Here is a 16,019-nt window from a genome sequence, read left to right on the forward strand (position 1 = left end):
TATATTATATATATATATATATAATTTGTATATATATGTATTTGTTTTTCTTAGGTATTTAAGGGAGAAGGGAAATGTCTGCTTCAGGATCTGATTAGGATCATGTGTTGTAATTAGTTGTCCAGATATAAGAGTTTTAAGAAAAAGATACTGTCATTGAGGCAGATGGACTGGGTGTGTTTTATCGCAATAGATTTTTAAAATACTGTGATTTTAGAAGATGAAGGCATTCAAAAGCAGTTTATGGATAAACTAATTTAAATATTGGAGTTCCTTTTTGTGATTTTTCAAATGTATATATGTAATTCATATATATTATAAAAATTACAGTATTGTAAATAGATTATTAAATTCTACTTTTACTGTACAGCTAAGTGATTTTGACTGTTAAGCCAAAGAGTACAAGTGCTGTAGTGTCCTCTCTTTTGCAATAGGGTGGCTGAATCCAAAGATAACCAAGAAGAACAGAAACAGGTGTGCTTACCAGAGAGCAGCCTGACACCATGGGAAGTGTGGTTTGTTGGCAAAGAAAAAGAAGAGCGTGGCCGCCTGCAACAGAAAGCTCTAGAGGTAAAATTAGACAGTATTCTCTTTATTTAATCCATGAGCTCAAAAAGTAGAGCTGCTGTTGCAATGAAAATGTTAATATTATCCCTCAAAAACAAAGTGTCTGCATTTGTTGGTGTCAATAACTCGTATTGTAGAATTAATACATGGTCATTATAATAACATTTGGAAAATAGAGCTAAGCATAATTTAAAAAAATTAAAATTTTCTCTAATCTCACTACCTGAAGATAACCACTATTAACATTAAGGTATATAGCTTTTCAGATTTTCTTCCATATAATTTAAAAAATAAATATGTGCAAGTGTATATATACAGATACATACAATGGAGCTTCACCATATCTACATTTAACTAAAGTAAATTCAACTGCATATACTTGGTAAAATTTTTAGGAAAGGAGATAAACAAAAATTGAAATAGTGATAAGGATCTACCCACATGTTACTCAGAGCTTGTGCCCTAGAGTGAGTTTGTGCTGAGAGATTGGAATCTGCTGGGCTTGCGGAGGTTTTCAGCTTCTCTGTGCTTCCCTGCCTTGCTTGTGGATATTTCTGTATTTGTGATTTTCTATCTGAACTCTCACCTCCAAGCTGAAATAATAGTTTGAGCTACATTTTCACATGAGTCCCTCATTCTTTGAACTCTTACTATTTGCTCTTTAGAACCTAGCAGCCAAATATATTTGGATAATTTGGTATTTTCCATATCTGGACTCATTATCTAAATTCTCCCTTTCCCATCACAGAAAACAAGTCGATTTGAGTGGTGAGGGATACTTCTCCTTTTTAATGAACTAGGAGCAAACTCTTTTGTAACGTGCTTTTTTCTACTGGTTACATTTATTAGTATATTTCAATATCATTCAATATTTCTACAATGTCATTTTTATTTTTTTTTTATTTATTTTTTACAATGTCATTTTTAAATGGCTGGCTAAGATTATTAAAATATATTTAAAATGTATTGAATATATATTAGGATATAGTTAATGGATTCACTATTGTTGGATATTTAACTTTATTAGTAATCATGTTGTCATAAAAATTCTTGGAACTAAAACTTCGCCCTCCATGATCTTCCTTGGAATAAATTTTCCACATCAGTTTTGAAACTCAGGAGGCTTGGCATGATTTAAATGATTGTAGAAACCAATACCTTCTGCTCTTTCCCTATTCATGATACTTTGTATTCTAAACTACAGATTTATGCCTGGAAAAGTGCACAGTAATATTTGTTTCCTCTTAGAAGGCCACAAAGTCTGAGAAAGACCCTGTGGTTTGATGTAAGGCAGGCTTATTTAAATTTATGCTTCATTCAATTTCTTATCTATACAATAAGGATAAAGTAATATGTGTCACAGAATTTTTGTGAGGATTAAATGAGACAAAGTATAAAAATGGCTGGTGTTATTTTATTGTTATTGATATTATTATTATTCACAGCCTCACTAAAGCTTTTTCACTTATTTTCAGCATTAGTTTGTATTATTGAGACCACAGACCCTCCATTACTTAGTTCAGTAGTTTTCAAAATATTTGTTCATGGTGAGAAATCTACTTTGCTTCATGTCACACACACATACATATTTGAAACAATATCTTAATTTTTGCAAAACCTGGTAGCCTATTATATTCTTGAAAAAAAATTTTTTTTTTTTACTGATTTTTAGAGAGAGGAAAGAAGAGAGAGGGAGAGAAACATTGATGTGAGAGCAAAACATCCATCAAGCCTGCAATCTAGGCATGTGCACTGACCGGGAATCAACCAGGAACCTTTCAGTATATAGAACAACACTCAATCAACTGAGCCACATCTGCCAAGGCCTTGTTTTGGGGTTGTTTTAAAGGCCTGTTATAACCCATTCAATTGGTTTTAGAGTCAGTTTGGAAAACACTGCTCTAGTGAGTCAGTGGTAAAGTGGAGTTTAGTTTATGATATTTATGTTTATCTCTAGCCTCATTAGAAGTCACTTGTTACATTAGGAAAAGGAGTCTCCCTGGCCAGTGTGGCTCAGTGGTTGAGCGTCAATCCATGAACCAAAAGTTCACTGGTTCAATTCCCAGTCAGGGGGCGTGGAAGAGGCAGCCAATTGATGTTTCTCTCTCATGGATGTTTCTCTCTATTACTTTCCCTTCCTCTCTCTCATTAAAATCAATAAAAACATATTTAACAAAAAAGAACCTGAAGGTCATTTTTAGAGTCAGCATACAGTAAAAGAAATGAAATTCATAAGGGAGCCTGGGCTTTGGGGTCACACAGAACAAGGCTGAAATTTTAGCCTTGCCATTCTAACTCTGTGGCCTTCAGAAAATTACTTAACTTCTCTGAGCCTCATTCTCTTCATCTGTAAGCCAAATGTTAGAGAGTCAATAGTAGAGTGTTTAAAAGTGTAAATTCTTGAGCCGTCCTTGGATTCAAAACTTGGACCTTGGGCAAATTCGTATCTCTTTCCACCTAGATTTCTTTACCAGTGAAAGGGGAAAAACAGTTTTTACTTGATTGTGTTATGAGGACTCCGTGAACATCAGGGAATGGCCTACTACACAGGAAGCATTCAGTAAAAGTTAGTTGTTATTTTGTGTTAAAGGAGATAATAAACTACTGAAGATTTGTTTTGAGAGCAGACTAAAATAATGAATATAAAATCCCTACCACAGTGATTAAGCATGTATGAGTATAATTGGTTGAAAGATGAAAACCTTTTCATGTATTTAGTAATGGCATTTCTTATATCTTATAACATCTACATCATTACTTAGCTCTAAAGCAATTAAAATATTTTAGCATGAATCTTATTGTATCAGTCATGCCAGTAATATAACTTATGGGCCAACTCCTCACTTTCTTATAAGCTTATTTTGAGCTATTGTGGTATTCATGTTCTTTTCATGCCTTTCTCTTTGTTTTATTTTGTAAGTTATGCTTTCCTTATTTTTTGTTCTTATTTATTGCTTTCTCTAATTTGTTTATAAATCATATCATTAAAAGTACAATTTGTATAAGGAACAATTCATCTCAGATCCCTGTTAAACATGAGGGCCAGAAAGTAACTTTGCCAAGGTTTTTAGTTAGTGGCTAAGATGGGATTGGATCCTAGTTTTTGACTTCCAATTTAGTGTTTTTTCCACAATACTAAGATGTATTTTAGAAATAAATGGGTCAGACTTAGTATTTAATTTTGAATTTACCCTGGCTTTCTTATTGTTTTTCTTAATAACTTAAAGGAAAATTTAAAGGATAGTTGGTTATTAAAAAGAACATACCTTCTCGTATATTTGATTTCAGTAACAGACATTTAGATTTGTTTCAGACATCTCTATAAGATTGAGTTAAGAAATTATTTTAACCCATCAAAATTACCCACTTACAAAGTTTAAAAAAATTTTAAACTTTGTTAAGATGATAAATATGACAAATGTTGAATATCAGTATTATGAAAAACTAACATTGGTTTTGTAGATCATATAAATTTTATTTAAATTTTTATTACATAAAAAAATTCTTTTAACAGACTGCCCTGAATTCTCTATGGCCTTTGTTAATTCTAATTTTTTAACATTTGCTTTAGCATTTTAGTACAATCTGTTCTAAATTATAGAAATTGTCTAGTTTGTGAATAATCTGAGGGCTTTTCCCCAGTTTGCCTTTGGCCATTTCATTCATCAGCCCTTAGTGAATAGGGCGGGACACAGAGTTTTTGAAACTCAAAACTGTTAGTTTTTGTGATTGTTACCTTCAGTGGTAAACTCCGGTCCTTGAAAGTTGACAAAAGCTATTGAAATAAAAATGCTGTTTAGGATCCTCTTTGCATTTTGGTTTTCTATAATCAAGCGTTTACTCTGTGGGAAAATAGCTGTAATCCTGTTGCAATTCAGTGGTGTACCAGAAGACGACCTAGGGCCTTGACAGAGAAGGCTCCAGCCATGTCCAGAGGAGGCTTGCTTGGTGGGGACAGATGGAGGCATTCAGGGTGGGAATGCTGGGAGCGAGCCGCGGAAGGGAGCGTTCTGTCTCCGAATGTGATGTGTATTCTGGGGGGGCAAAGTACTTTAGCGGACATCCTGAGATCAGAGCACTGTCTGGGTCTGGGGTAGTATTTTCTGCATACTTTTTGACCCTTCCTTTATCTTTAACTCTTATGTCAACATTAACTGAAATTTGTGAGCCATAAAATAGGAACACAAAGTCTGATTTTTCTTTCTGATTTTTGAGTTTACTTTTATGAAGAATCTTAAAAGGGTACATAAATATAATCAATCACTCTTTACTTGTATATTTAAATGATTACTTTTCTTGAAAATAAAATAAAATTGAGGACTATATAGGGAAATTTGGATATATGATTGTTAGATCTGTTTATAGCCTGTCATACACACACATACATACACACACACACGTACGTACGTACAGACATACATACATACATGTTTCCCCCTTTTTATTTCCTGGCTCAAGTTCAGTCATTTCCCTTACAACTCATATACTGTGACAATCTCCTAGTTAGTCTCCCTCAGAATAGTTCTGACCCTTGTAATGCAGTTTTTAACCTTTATCATTGAGTTCTAAGTCATCCATTTGCCATGTATTCTGGTTTCATAGCATTCAGTTTACTCTCTTGTCTCAAAAGACCTTTTCCCACCTAGTTTCCACACACCAGCCCGTCACCCCCAATCTCTCTTTTCTAGTCAAGTCAATTCCTCTGTTCCTCTCATGGTGCTCATATTTGACCACTCTGGCCTACAACGTTTCTCTTCTCCTCTTCCCTTCCGTTCTTTTCCCTTTTCTAAACTTAATACATAATGTAGCACTCAATTCTTGTGTGTATATAGGAGATTAGTTCAAAGACTTCTGGAATTTATCCCTGTGTCTCAGTGCATGCTATCTTTATAGTAGGCACGCAATTAAAAAAAAAGTATTAAGTGAATAATCAAGGTATAGCAGCTGCAGAGGTAATGAAGAATGTTTTTAAAACCAAGATGGCTGTTTTACTCTGGAGGCTGTCGGGAGTATGATGTTTAAAAGTTGGAAATGAGTGAGGGCAATTCTCTTCTATGCAGTGGAATTATAGGATGCTGGGACATAGAAGACGGGTTTCCTGTGCATCAGTTGTTCTAAAGTGCAAACCATATTTTCTTGGTGTCAAGTTTTATCTTCATGTCATGTAACACACTGGAACTGTCTGAGAGTTGTAGACTTGTCCTTTCCACTCCCACTCATGCTCAGGTAGATAGGTCTTTGGGAAAGGGAGGGAGGGAAGGAGGAGTAAGGTCCAGTGGAAGATACATAAAAGTATCTGATTATTAGTATCTAAGGAGAGAGAAGAAAAATAACTAATAATTATGGTAGTAGAGTCCTAGGAGTCTAGTTTGAACAACATTCTCAACTAATGCAGTAATTTAACTGATGAGTGACAGACTGGTGGCACTGAGCTTGTAGTTTTATTTGGCCATACCTTCCACATTCTTTCTTCTGAGGAAATGCCCAAACGTGTAGATTCCAGTGACAGCAAGGCCTATGGGATATGAATGTGGTTTTGTGTTACACTCCAGCAGCTATAAAATGAGTGAGGAAAAACCTTGATTTTTTTTTTTCCTAAAGAAAATGGAATGCCTTCTGTATGACTGAATTAAAATTTTAAATTTGGGGATTATTTAATTCCTATTCTTTATCTTCCTCAAGAATCTGGAAGCTTTTTATAACTGTAAAAAAAAGTTGCAATTCCCTTGAGCTTCTGCCAAGAGTATACAGTGATGCCAAAATTTATGTGTGGGAAAGTTGATTTCAATGAGGGTAATTTAGCTGAAGTTTAGTCTAAGAAACTAGTGTTTTGCTGCCAAGCAATTATTTGCATTTCTAAAAAATGACTTATACTTTTTACCAGTGTTTTCTTTTCATCATAGACTAGTTACTTAAGTAAGTTATTGTTACTAATGGTGTATTTTCTATAAAGGAAACTATGTCCTTGTTTAATTTGGTTAACCTCAGCCTTTAAAAAAATAGGTGATTTGAGTACTTCTATTATAAGTTGCCTTTTGTTTGAATAAAATTCACAGGAATTAACTCAACAGCTAGAAAAAATAAAAGAAAAGGAAGAACGTGAAAAAAGAAAGATAATTGCTGAAGAAAAACACAAGGAATGGGTTCAGAAAAAGAATGAACAGGTGAGGAGAAAAATTGCACACATACATCCTGACATCTCTTTTGCTAAGTGTTCTTCCTATGACTCCTCATTGCCGAGGTTTTTCTTATTTTCTCTTAGATTCTTTCTTCTCTGACCTGATTTTTTTCTTACCCTCGAACATTTATGAAGTTTCTGTCTTCTGCCCTTTGCTCTCTGCTTCTCTCCCTTTTCCCGCATGTGGCCTCCAGGTAATCATGAAGTCTGTACCTCTAACACCTGACCTCCTGGGGTCTTGGATTTCCGACTATATGGTTGGTTCCACCTCTGAGCCTGAAAATCTAAAACAATCCATTTTTGCCCATTCTCCTTGGATAGAACCATTCTCCTAACTGCTTGATTACTGTTATTAGTACTGCTGTCATCTCAGTCACCTGGGCATAATCAGAATTCTGTCATTTGTCGTCATCCCTTCCTTTCCTTTACTGTCACTCCTGTCGTGATCTCTTCCAGTCTGGTCTCATTACATCATTCAACTTGTGTTGTTTGTTTGTTTATTTTCCCATATTGGAATGTAAGCTCCATAAGGGCATCGATTTTTCTAGCCTGGCCAGTTAAAGACTTTCTCCTCTCTGCCCTTGGTGCCATGTCTTCTTCTGCCTGTGGGTTTTTTGTTTGTTTGTTTGTTTTATAGCAAAGGTGGAAATTTATTGAAGAACAAGTACAGACTCCCATGTGGGGAGGGGGAAAGAGTTCCCCTGCCTGTGGTTTCCTTATTCTATGCTGTTGATTCTTACTGGTGTTCTTTTGGGAGTATACCCAGGATTCGCATAGCCAATCTTCTTGGAGTATTAGTTTTACCGGAAAATTTTGAGAGGAAAAAAAATTTTTTTTTGGTAAAGCAAGCACAGATACTTAATGGAAAAGAACATAAATTTCATATGATTTTTAAGATACACATAGATTTCAGAGAAATTTTGAGCTTTGGACTGTACTGTCCAGGCCCCAGGGATGTGTTCATGAGAAATGCTAAGGACATTTTCTTCTGTTTCTCACTTCATTTTTTTATGATATTTTATCAGCTTGGAATCTCATTATATCCTCCACCTTACCTTTCCCTTCATTATCCAACTCAAAGCATTTCCTCTTATAGGAAGCATTCGCTGATCACATGCTAGAAACTCTTTCCTTCCTGAATCCTGTTCACATTTATCACTTTGTCAGGTATACCTTGTATTATTATATATTTTATTGCTATTTTGTATTGTGTACATATCTTCATTTTCTTTGTAATTTTAAGAATTAAGGGTAGAATTAATGTTTATATTTTTAATTCATCACAATATCTAATATAATGCTTTATAATGCAGTAGACTTGTTGGAATGAATAAATGAACAAATGAATGAATGGTATTATCTTCCTTTTAATTTTAATACATTCTTGTATTGGATCACAAGTTAAAAATTTTGTAAATACTTGTCAGTTTGTTATCTTGTGAATATGTAGAATGATACTGCTTTTTAAATTATAATACATTTTTAAGAATATAGTTAAATATTTAAATTGTAGGGCAAAGTTTTAAATTTTTAATCCTAAATTTTTGTCCTTAAATATTGTTATAAAGCCCAGTGATATTAGTAGAGTACCTACTAAATCATTTAAGCAATTTGAAGATGACGTAGCTTTCTTCCTCCAGGTATAGTAAGAAGGAAATTGGCTAGACATATGTGTGTTTTAGCCATAAATGTATTTGTTCTTTACTTCAGAAGTATATCTTGATTATAATTAATTTAGCGTCATTCCATAATACAACAAGAAAGAGTTCCTTGTGAATCAATGCCAAAATCAAAACAAGTCTATATGACCATTACCAGGCTTTGGGTGATACTTTTTTGAAATAACTGAAAAATAAAAGAGTTTTACGTGTATACAATAATAGCATGCTCTCTCCTCTAAAAGCTTCTCTTATCTTCTAACTCCATTAAGCTCATTTTACCATGCCAATCAAACATAGTTGTTGTTTGTCTAAGAATGTAAGATACTGCTGAGAGATGATATATTCTCTGTGTTAATTAGTGGCAGTAGATCTAATCCAATTATTTGAGAAAAATTTTTTCTTCTGGAGGGAAATGGCATGCCTTGACATCAATCACTAATTATTGAAAGCAGGATTCCACAAGGTTGGGAATAGTTCACAAAAGAACCCTGAGAAATTGAGTTTACTTATTCTGCAGAAGTCTTGTGCATGTTAAGAAATAACTGATTACTCAAATTTCTTTTTCCTTTAAAACCTATCAGATTTCTTATTTCAGTCTTAGTTACATTTACCTCTGTTTGTAAAGACTGCTCTCCTGGTTCTTCTCTTTCTGTCTGGCATCTAGCTTTTTCCTCCTCTGTTTACATTTCATGGTGTGTGGTCCTCCGCTGCCTCCAGCCTCATTCACATTTTAGCTGGATCTGTGGCCTTATTTTCTCTAAGTCATTTCACTGTGTTCTATCAAAAAACCAGACAAAAGGGATTTATGTATCCATTAGCAAAGCTAGTTTCTTATACTATGACTGTAAATTGTTAAATCTGTTTCAAATAAATGGCTTATCTCATCTGGTACTCTTGCATTTATGTTGCCATACTAATTCGTTCTTTCAGATTTGTTTTTTGCAGTATGTTATCACATATTTTGTATAAGGGTCTTTACCTTCCTTGTTTCAAAAGTTATGTAAAAGTGAAATTTTTAATTTTCTAAAACATGAAACTGATTTTTTTAATGTAAAAAATTAAATTAACTTGGGTCAACAAAGCGTATGATTGGTAACACTGTTATCTTTGTACCTTCATGCATTCTACACTTTTACTATGTGCCAGGTACTATTGAAGGAACCAGAGTAGGAATTCAGAAACCTTAGCCAGTTGTTTTGTTAGTTTCCTTCAGTTTCAAGAGCAAAGGTTCTCTCAGGGCACCATCTTTACAGAGGGAAGATTTATTGTTGTGCTCTGTGTGGAATAGAACTGGAATGCCAGAAAAGCTGAAGCCACTTAGTGGCTGCCTCTCTCTCAGCACCTCCCTGCGTGCAGGCTCTGCTCTCCTTGTGCTAACTGAAGGTATTCCATTCTCTCTCCTCTAGTTTAATCCTATGGAGAGCCTGTCTGGTGTGTTAAAATCAACTTCTTTGAGCTATAATTTATGTACAATAAAATATACCGATTTGAAGTTTGACAAACACGTTCCTGTATAACCAGCAGCACAGTCAAGACACAGGACATTTCCATCACTCAGTGGTTCTCAACCTTCCTAATGCCGCGACCCTTTAATACAGTTCCTCATGTTGTGGTGACCCCCAACCATAAAATTATTTTCGTTGCTACTTCATAACTGTAATTTTGCTACTGTTATGAATCGTAATGTAAATATCTGATATGCTATAGGTGTTTTCCGATGGTCGCGACCCACACGTTGAGAACCGCTGACTCAGATAGTTCCCTTGTGCCTCTGTGTTCGGCTCCTGCTCCCCACCCCCAACCAGCCCCAGCTCCAAGGAAGTCATTAGTCTGCTTTCTGTCCCTGTAGATTAGATTTGCCTTTTCTAGAATTTTATATAAATGGGATCATAGAAGGTATACTCTTTTGTTTTTAAAATTCCCTATTCTATGTATTAAGATCATTCCTTTTTATTGCTGAGTAGTATTCTACTCTATGGAATACCACAAATAGTTTATCCATTCACTAGTTGATGTACAATTGGTTTGTTTCTGGTTTGAGGTATTATGAATAAAATTCTATGACAACTTATGTGCAAGTCTTTTTGTAGACATTTGTTTTCATTTATCTTGGGTAATTGCCTAGAACTGAATTGCTGGGTTGTGTGGTAAGTATGTGTTTAACTTTATAAGAAATTGCCAAACTGTTTTTTAAAGTGCTTGTATCATTTTACATTCCCACCGCTATTGTATGAAAATCCCAATTGCATCACATCCTTGCCAAACATTACATTGTCAGTCTGTTTCATTTTAAATAATTTCAGTCAATATGCAGTGGTACGTCATTGTCATTTAATTTTCACTTCCCTGAGATCCAATGATATTTAGCGTCTTTTTATAAGCTTATTTATTGTGTTAGCCTACTAGGGCTGCCATAACAAAACACCACAGGCTGAATATAAAACAACAGAAATTTATTTCCTTAGAGTTTGTGGTACAAAAGCAGCCATAGACAATAAATATGTAAATAAATGGATGTAGCCACATTTCAATAAAACTTTATTTAAAAATATAGGTGATAGGTCACAGATGGACCATATTTGGCCTTCAGGCCATAGTTTGCTAACTTCTGGTCTTACATAGAATTACATAGCCAAAGATTTGTCTGTATGTGCCCCTATAGCAATATTTAATGGGCCAAATGTTATTTGTTCTCTGTAACTCACTAATGGTGAAGATTAATCCAAGTATTCATATTGTCAAACTGTCCAAGAATGTGTACATTTGTGGCTCCGATTTTAGAGGGTAAACATCCATTAAAAAACAAACATTCAGGGCAATCTAACAGGTTGTAATTTCTGTTCACTAATTTATTCAAATCTTTATTGAGCATGTACTGTTTACTCAGCACTATCTCAAGCTCTGAGTATACTTTGGTGAATAAGATCTTTATTACTGCCATAATGAATCTTACAGCTGAGTTGGTAAACTAAAATTGACCAGGTAATTGCAGGTATGTTATGTATTTTCACAAGTCATGTTGTGTCAACTATTATGTTACCATCTATTTTAAGAAATAACACAAATTTAGATTACTGTAGATAACACTCCATCCTCATATGAGAATAATTACAAACATTCCAAATAAAATTCCTTTACTTTTACTTAAGAAAAGGAAAGAAAGGGAACAAAAAGTTAATAAAGAAATGGAAGCAAAAGCAGCAAAGGAACTGGAGAAAGAGCATTTGCAAGAAAAAGCAAAAGAAAAATATCAAGAATGGTTAAAGAAAAAAAATGCTGAAGAATGTGAGAAGAAGAAGAAAGAAAAGGTATTTAAAATAACCAGTTAGAATACATTACTTTGGTGTTTATATGTATTGTATAAAAAGTTTCTAATAGAAAATTGGCACTATCTTAGCATAAAATAAATACATGAAGCTATCCCTACTTATTATACTATGCTTATGCTTCAGAAATGATTATGCATTTGTGGTTTTCTTAGGTTGAGAAATGTTAATAAGTCTGTTGATACTTTTTCAGTTAGGTTCAAACTTTTTATCATTGTTAATGCTAAATTTTGGTGGTGCTTTTATTACATTATTGTAAATTACTATTCTATTTTAAAACAGCAAATTGCTTTTTCCTTCTTGGGTTTGATGTCTTCATACCATATCCCTGATCATGTTTAATTTTGCTCTCAAATTAGAGAAATATGATTTATTATTTATCATCAGTAAGCCATTGGGGTGGGAAGCTGCTGGGGAAAAGTCAGTACAATATTTAGTTACAGAATATCCCTGGAGATTCTTTGGTCTTGTCATTTTAAGGAAAAAGAAAAACAACGTCAAGCTGAATTACAGGAAAAGAAAGAAATAGCAGAAAGAAAGTTTAAGGAATGGTTGGAAAATTCAAAAAATAAACCTCGTCCAGCTGCAAAAAGCTATGGTTATGCCAATGGAAAACTTACAGGTTGGTTTTTATGTTATGTGGCTTACATAAATATGACTTGCAGAAGTAAATATTATACATTATGTTTTCTCTTGACAGAAATAGAAATGTGTAAAAATCATTTTTCTTTCAAATCACTATTTTCTGGAAGATTATATTATAATACACCATGTTCCTGTGGAATACTACAAATTTATTGTCATTCTCTATAAATTAGATATATTTAACAGGCAATAGTTGCAAAACTGCAGAGTGAAAAAGAAGGATCTCTTGCCCTTTGAGACAGCATGGAGGGACCTGGAGAGTATTGTGCTAAGTGAAATAAGCCAGTCTGAGAAAGACAAGTATCACATGATCTCACTCATATGTAGAATCTAGTGAACAAAGTAAATTGATGAACAAAATAGATCCAGAAACATAGGAGCATGGAACAGACTATTGAATCTCAGAGGGGAAGGGTGGGGGTGGGTGGGAAGAGATTAATTAAAGAATTTATATGCATATATGCATTACCCATGGACACAGACAATAGTGTGGTGAAGACCTGGGGCGGGGGGCAGGTGGGGACTAGAAGGGGTCAATGAGGGGAAAAGGGAGACATGTAATATTTTCTTTTTTTTTTTTAATATATATTTTATTGATTTTTTACAGAGAGGAAGGGAGAGGGATAGAGAGCCAGAAACATCGATGAGAGAGAAACATCGATCAGCTGCCTCCTGCACGCCCCACACTGGGGATGTGCCTGCAACCAAGGTACATGCCCTTGACCGGAATCGAACCCGGGACCCTTGAGTCTGCAGGCCGACGCTCTATCCACTGAGCCAAACTGGTCAGGGCCATATGTAATATTTTCAACAATAAATTTTTTAAAAAAGAAACAAGTTACATTTTCATACGTTTTTTGGATTATAAAGCCTTAAACGGGACATTTTTAAGGGGTGATTTTTCCTCCCCTTCTTCTAACCCTTTTTGAGGAGAGCTCCCAATGCTTTGACACATTCCTTCTGCAGGTGGAGTACTAGGCAGCACATGAAGCAGACTCAGAACCGGTTGGCCTTCAGGCTGGTCTGATTACAAATGGTGGTGCATGTTTTTCTTTGTGCTTCATGTTGGAAGCTCATACCTTGCTGACAGCTGCCTTCACTTGTTTAAGTGATTTATTATTAAAAATACCCCCATTCTGTTTTGTTCACACAATAGAACATATTCCAGACTTTGTTTTGACCATCTTGGTGAAGTGTGTGTTGACATATCTATGCAGGCAGAGTGGGTTGCCAGTGTCTGAATGACACATTCCTGCTGTCAGGATTGGGCCTCTCCTACATGTCACAGAGGTCATCCGCTACAGCTACTGAGCATGATCTGCTCCACGTTTTTTCTTTCTCCTTTGAAAAAAATGCAATAAGCAGTGGTTTTAACCAAACGATTGGACAGTTAAGATAAAACTTTAGGAGGGAATATACATATTGACTAGAAGTGAATTGTTAAAGTAATGGATTATTTTTTTGTGTGCTTTTAATGAGTTTTATTCTAATAAGCATCATATTTGTCTGTAAATGCCCTTAAGTCTCTATTCTTAATGCCCATATCATTTTTATAAATTATGAAATAAAGGAATTTATGTGCATATAGTGACTGCAGGATTTGAATCTGATTAACAAAATGTTCCTCCTCCAGAATTACTAGATAGGGGACATCACTTCCTATACATCCTACCAATAGCACATTCCGTAATTAATAATAAAAATTACAGTGATACTATGAAATCTTAATAATTTGAGTGACAGAGATTTATGTATTTATTATTGTTAATCCTTACCTGAGGATATTTTCTCTTTTTTTTAAATATATTTTATTGATTTTTTTTTTTTACAGAGAGGAAGGAAGAGGGATAGAGAGTTTGAAACATCGATCAGAGAGAAACATCGATCAGCTGCCTCCTGCACACCTCCCACTGGGGATGTGCCCGCAACCAAAGTACATGCCCTTGACCGGAATCGAACCTGGGACCCATCAGTCCGCAGGCCGACGCTCTATCCACTGAGCCAAACCAGTCAGGGCAGATATTTTCTTTATTGATCTTTAGAGAGAGTGGAAGGGAGGGGGAGAGACAGAGAGAGAAACATTGATGTGAAAAAAGGGCCGGAATTGAACCTGGAGTCCCTTCAGTCCGCGGGTCAATGCTCACCACTGAGAAACTGGCTAGGGCCACAGTGATTTAGAATTTCAGTGATTCTAAATAAGAATCTGACTCAGTTTAGCTACATATGCAGTGTAAATTAGTTTTCTGTAAACTTTAGTGTCTAGTTAGGAGAAACTAGTATAGTCAGTGATTTTCCAGATTCAGTAGAAAAATGAAGATTTTGTTCAATTTAAGGGTTCTAAACTTAAAATCTTAGTAAAATTTTTATATAGATTTTAACATTAACATTTCTTTGGACTCTTAGAATTGTCATTTACATATTCATTTATACTGCAATATTTACTGTATTTGGAAAGTCACTTGCTTGAAAGTATTCAAAAGTTCATTTTAATTGAGTCAAATTGATTTATCAATGATATTTTTGCCCTTTTGATATTTTAACATTTTTCTAGGAATTTAAAAATAACTAGTTTCTTTGATCTCAAGTTTTTCTTCTTGTTTTGTTTTGTTCTGATTTTTTAATAATTTTAGGCTTTTACAATGGAAATTCTTATCCAGAACCAGCCTTCTATAATCCAATTCCATGGAAACCAATTCATGTGCCTCCTCCCAAAGAAGCCAAGGATCTATCTGTAAAAAAGACTAAAAGGCCTGTGATAAGTCAGCCACAAAGATCTTCATCTCTGGTAATTCATAAAGCCAGAAACAATCTGTGCCTTGGAACTCTGTGCAAAATACAAAGATAGTAGATGTGGGAAATGGCATGCTTTTACCTGTAGATATTTAATTTTAAAATCAGAAGTTTTTTTACTGCTCAGTTGGTAGTTCAACATTTGATGTGATTATTGACAAGTTCAAATTTTTGCATTTATATATGGAGTCCTTAGAATTTATTAAGGAAGATATTTTATACATTTTCATGTTTTTAAATGCTTCAAGATTGATCTTGGCATATTGTTTTGAAGGGTAAGTGACTGACTGACAATTGTGTTTGTATTTAGCTTGGATTAAAACCACTGTGATACCTAAATAAATAAATAAATAAATAAATAAATGCACTGTGATACCAATAAAGCCAACAATTTTTCTTGTGTTCTTTCCTACTGTATGTTGTTTGTTTGTGTTTGTGCTTATAAACATAGTACGATTAAGATTAAATCATTCGAACAAGCACTTCTAAAGGGGGTGCTCAAGATAACTCAGAAGAATGTAAGTGTTAGAATCTTACAGTAATCAAAAATAGTCTTGTTTGATGGCTTTTCTCTATGTAAATATTTTTAAATAACTGAAGGCAGTTTTATAATAAACAAATGAGGGTTAGGATTTTGAAAGGAAATTTAAAAATATAATTTTTTCCTCTGGATCTTAATTAGTAATCTTGAGACACTAATAATATGCTATACTTTGTACAAATATATACTATGATTAGTTAGGTTTTTAATTTTAAAATTAGGATTATCAATACATTGTATTTTTGGGGGATTTTTTTTTGCGTGGGGGTGAGAGGGCGGGGCCTCAACATTGTATTTTAATATTCAATGTT

The 16,019-nt window shown here is 34.4% G+C and overlaps 1 protein-coding gene across 1 annotated transcript in view; it reads left to right on the plus strand.

Moving 5' to 3' along the window:
• Positions 1-15,555, plus strand: part of CCDC34 (coiled-coil domain containing 34) — a 23,695-nt gene extending 8,140 nt beyond the window's left edge. Inside the window, exons 3-7 of the mRNA XM_014545204.1 lie at positions 435-570; positions 6,624-6,731; positions 11,556-11,714; positions 12,213-12,354; positions 15,008-15,555. Coding sequence (XP_014400690.1) covers positions 435-570; positions 6,624-6,731; positions 11,556-11,714; positions 12,213-12,354; positions 15,008-15,222 — 760 coding nt within the window. The 3' untranslated portion in view covers positions 15,223-15,555. The remainder of the gene's footprint in view (positions 1-434; positions 571-6,623; positions 6,732-11,555; positions 11,715-12,212; positions 12,355-15,007) is intronic.
• Positions 15,556-16,019: the final 464 nt, after the last annotated feature.

Source organism: Myotis brandtii, unplaced genomic scaffold (assembly GCF_000412655.1).
Source record: "Myotis brandtii unplaced genomic scaffold, ASM41265v1 scaffold399, whole genome shotgun sequence".
NCBI classification, from domain to species: domain Eukaryota; kingdom Metazoa; phylum Chordata; class Mammalia; order Chiroptera; family Vespertilionidae; genus Myotis; species Myotis brandtii.